The sequence below is a fragment of the Tarenaya hassleriana genome, unplaced genomic scaffold (assembly GCF_000463585.1).
Source record: "Tarenaya hassleriana unplaced genomic scaffold, ASM46358v1 Cleome25, whole genome shotgun sequence".
Taxonomy (NCBI): Eukaryota; Viridiplantae; Streptophyta; class Magnoliopsida; order Brassicales; family Cleomaceae; genus Tarenaya; species Tarenaya hassleriana.
The window spans coordinates 2,014,807-2,019,005 of record NW_010965775.1 but is presented as its reverse complement, the minus strand read 5'-3'; the positions used below and the strand labels follow the sequence as shown (position 1 = coordinate 2,019,005).

The window sequence follows — 4,199 nt, the reverse complement described above, 5'->3', positions numbered from 1 at the left end:
CTCTTTCCGTACCTCGGGCCTCATAATCGATGTAGTGCAGGGTAAATTCTTTGATCTTTCACTTCAGCGATAAACGTAATATCTGATTCTTGAAATGTAGAATCTGTTTTTGAAATTTGAGCAGATATCCGAGCTATGAACGGGGAAGCTGTTCATGCGAATCCTAGAAAGACGGGGATGATAATCTTAGGAGGGGGACTGCCAAAGCACCACATCTGTAATGCCAATATGATGCGTAATGGTGCAGATTACGCCGTGTTCATAAACACGGCCCAAGAATTTGACGGGAGCGACTCTGGTGCTCGTCCCGACGAGGCTGTTTCTTGGGGTAAAATCAGAGGCTCTGCTAAAACCGTTAAGGTTGTCAGATCGAAACCCTTTTCTTCTTTCTTTCTTTCTATTGCGCTTCTGTCTGATTTTACCGATCTTTTCTTTTTCCGTGTTGGATCGTTCTGTAAAGGTACATTGCGATGCCACCATTGCCTTCCCTCTGTTGGTTGCTGAAACATTTGCTGTGAAGAGACACTCTACCTCCAACGCTTAGGACTTCTTCTTTGTCACTGTCCAGATTCGATTCTTTGCAAGAGGAAAGCTTCTTGCAGTGATCAGAGTAATGATTCTTTTTGGCGATGGATTTCTTACAGAACTTTCCCGACCCGTCAGATTATGTGTAGTTTAAGACAAGAAAATAGAACAGTAGTTATACTTTGAGAGGTGTTTTATGTTTTCCTGTGTTACGGCGGGCTCAGAAACTGATCAATGAGATCTTAAAAAAAAGGTGGGGCAGATCCGTAAATATGGAAAGTGCGGAGGTCAGTTCTGTCAAAACCGGAAGTTTTCCGGAATGCAAGCTCCAAGCCTCTCCTCGTGTTACTTTTCTTTTAAATAGTACCCGAAAACTTCCATCACTTCCGAATAAAGACGTACTATTTTGTATTTATAACAGAAGAACCTCTTTAATTTATAAATTTTCAGAATTGACCACTCACTCGAAAATTCTTCGGACGTGTTCTAAACACGAACAGACTTTTGATTCTATTGAACAGTAAAGATCAAGCAAAGCACATACGTATCAAGATATAATTCTCAAAAGTTTCACACACCCATCATTTATTCATTACATAACATATGTTCCATATCACAGAACAGAACCAGTTTGATGAGAACACACGCTTTCTTCACTTGACGTCAATGGCCTTAACCTCAGACTTCTTCACCTCCGTCTTCGGCACCGTCACCGTCAAAACACCGTTCTCCATCGCCGCCTTTGTCTCCTCCGCCTTGGCATTCTCCGGCAGCCTGAACCGCCGCACGAACTGGCCGGAACTCCTCTCCACGCGGTGCCAAGTCTCACCCTTCTCCTCCTTCTCCCTCTGCCTCTCTCCGCTTATCTTCAGCACGTTGCCTTCCTCCAGCTCCACTTTCACTTCCTCTTTCCTCAGCCCCGGGAGGTCGGCTTTGAACACGTGCGCCTCAGGAGTCTCCCTCCAGTCAACGCGCGCGTTCGCAAGCGCCGCAGTGTCGGACGCCACGTCGGATCTCCCGCCGAATGCTGTCGGCCAGTTCAAGAATGGGTCCCACGTGTCGAAGGAGAAAGGGTCGAAGACGCTGCTCCGGCCGAAGATGTTGCTGGGAATCAGCGACATTGTTGAAAGGCTCTGTTTTGTTATCTCGGGAAAATCTCGATCTTGTTTCTTCGTGTTGAATCAGAATCGTAAAGAGCGGGGTTGTATTTATAGTTGCGAGAGGGTTGGGGCAGTTTTCGTAATTAGGAGAGTATTATGGGTGAAAAGTGAAAATATTAAAAAGTGTAGCGAGTTCTTGAGATTTCTGGAGAGACGAAGACTCTTCCCGGATTGTGTTGTGCTTCACTTTCTGGTAATCGCTGGATTCCTTTCTTTTATAAATTCGATTATTTGTTTTATACATAAAAGGAAAAAAAACAATTAATGATATTGTATTGTTTAACTTAATGGGCTTAGTACGATATTTGGGCTTTGCTCTATTGAACTAATGGGCGCTTTTGAATATTTGGGCCGTAGATAAGAAGAAAGCCCAAACTTCCTGTTTTCATTCATTTTTTTTGTTTTTTTTCTTCATATTTTCACATTAATTTGTTTACTCGTGTACTTTGAATCTTTAATTCACGATTTTTTTTCTATAATTTTTTTAGTGTTATATCTAAAATTTACTTATTATTGTGAGATCTATATAGAAATCATATAGATATTGATTGCTAAAAGTCTGTACCCTATGTGTGTGCATGACAGTCCAAACAAAAATTAAATTCAGTATAACATTACGAATGATATTTAAAAAATATATAGATATATTTTTACATATAATTAACGATATAATTTATCACTCTTATTTCACAAGCCGTCTTCTAAAAACGAGACAAAGATAATATATGATGAACCAGATTTTCCAAAGACTGATACGAGGATCCTCCTTGTCTGACTGATCTTCCCACTTCCGCTTTCAGGGTCTCCATCCTCTCTCGAATCTCTTTTTCTGCAGATTCAACCATTAACGCCCTCACAGTTCTCTCGATCTCCCCTCTCTCGATCCGGCCCTCCAGGTGTAACCCGACTCTCCAGACATCGCTCACGAATCTTGCATTCAACATTTGGTCCCAAACTCGAGGCAGACATATCATAGGGACCCCTTCGTATACACTCTCCAATGTCGAGTTCTGTAACAACCCAGATTTTAAAAAAAAAAAAAAAACGTAGAACGTCCGTTCTGGGTTTTCCAGAACGGACGGACCGCTCGCGCAGTCCGGAACGTCCGTTCCAAACCATAGAACTGACAGACCAAACTGTCGGCAACGACCACAGTCGCGGTTTTCGTCCGGGCCGACCTGAAAATGACCCCTGCGCACTAATCCGACCAGCAAACTCAACCTTTTGACCCTAACGCGTGATTAGGTCTCTCCTGGGTCCGGATTTCTGTCGGAAATCGCCTAATCCGAGCTTAAATTAACCCCTTTCTCTCTCATTTGTTCTTCACCATTCAAACTCCGAATTCTCTCTCAAATCCGAGGCAATTACGCTCGAGTTGGTTTCTGCAGACTCAGAGGAGCATCCCCAAGCTTCCCATTCAACACCCATAGCACGGGCTTAACCCGAGGTGAGTGAATTCGAGTTTAATTCGGAAGTCTGTTAGACATGGGGTTTTGGGTTTTGAGTGATTTTGTGCGAAATTGATGTTTGATTCGTGTTGTGCATGCAATATTATGAGTTTTAGTGTTATACCCATAGTGAATCGTGCATGTTTGTGTGTTTTGGTGAAAATCCGAGGACCAGAACGTCCGGTCTGAGGTCAGACCGTCCGTTCTAGGTCTGCTGGAGAAATACAGAAGTCCAGAGGTTGAAGACGAAGTCCGGAACGTCCGTTCTAAACCAGACCGTCCGTTCTGGTCAGGCAGAACGTCCGTTCTGGTCAAACAGAACGTCCGTTCTGGTCCAAAATAGAACGTCCGTTCCAACCGACTGGACCGATCGGTCTAGGACTAGACCGATCGGTCTGAAAAAAATAAAAAGAGTAACGGAACTGTAAAATTTCACCATGAGGAAAATTGAAAAACATGATAATACCCGTCTAATATGACCCTGGTTAAAATTATGAAAAAGTGAAAAATATAAATTATACCGGAATTACGGGCCAGACCGGACCCCACGTAGTCTGGACCCAAAATGAATAACAGGTAAGGTTAGAAACCACAGAATGAACCGAACTGGTTATCCGGACGGACCGGGACCAGCTAAGTCATACCGAAGGTACAATTCGGTAAACTCGATGAAGAGAATGAAAGAAAATATATAAAGAAATATAAAAGACTACACAAGCGGAAATGCCTGTATAGTAAATAAACTATATAAATGCATGTGATTGGGGTAGCTGGCATGGCACTAGCGTTAATTCGGAAGGGTTCGGATTAACGTTTAGCGCGTGATTGTAGAAACGGACGCTTGTGAATGATTATACGATGGTTGCGAGATTGCGTCCCATCTACGGGCCATCCGATCCGGGTCGGATGCCACCCGTATGGGATATGATTGTGAATGTGGCGATGATATAATCGCGCCAACGTCCGAATGACAGGACGGTTATGGGCACCCCGATGACTTGCGTGGATAGCCGATTGGGGTCGGTACTATTGCGTGACGAGGAACACACGGTTTTTAGAACCGCGC

General features: G+C 43.6%; 2 protein-coding genes and 1 pseudogene across 3 annotated transcripts in view; 1 reads left to right on the top strand and 2 right to left on the bottom strand.

The window, feature by feature from the left end:
• The window catches only part of LOC104816571 (deoxyhypusine synthase), a 2,479-nt gene extending 1,601 nt beyond the window's left edge, over window positions 1-878 (top strand). For both annotated transcript variants that reach the window (XM_010545456.1, XM_019202826.1), the window contains exons 6-8: window positions 1-41; window positions 125-360; window positions 461-878. In XM_010545456.1, the coding sequence (XP_010543758.1) occupies window positions 1-41; window positions 125-360; window positions 461-544 (361 nt within the window). In that variant the 3' untranslated portion in view covers window positions 545-878. The remainder of the gene's footprint in view (window positions 42-124; window positions 361-460) is intronic.
• A 134-nt stretch (window positions 879-1,012) lies between these two features.
• Window positions 1,013-1,726, bottom strand: LOC104816570 (17.8 kDa class I heat shock protein-like). Its single transcript, XM_010545455.2, has one exon. The coding sequence runs from the start codon at window positions 1,644-1,646 to the stop codon at window positions 1,179-1,181; it is 468 nt and encodes a 155-aa protein (XP_010543757.1). The 5' UTR covers window positions 1,647-1,726; the 3' UTR covers window positions 1,013-1,178.
• Window positions 1,727-2,386: 660 nt separating this feature from the next.
• The window catches only part of LOC104816689, a 5,148-nt pseudogene continuing 3,335 nt past the window's right edge, over window positions 2,387-4,199 (bottom strand).

Bases quoted from the DNA above. Each gene is read 5' to 3' on its own strand.
- LOC104816570 (XM_010545455.2), bottom strand. From the start codon at position 1,646: ATGTCGCTGATTCCCAGCAACATCTTCGGCCGGAGCAGCGTCTTCGAC.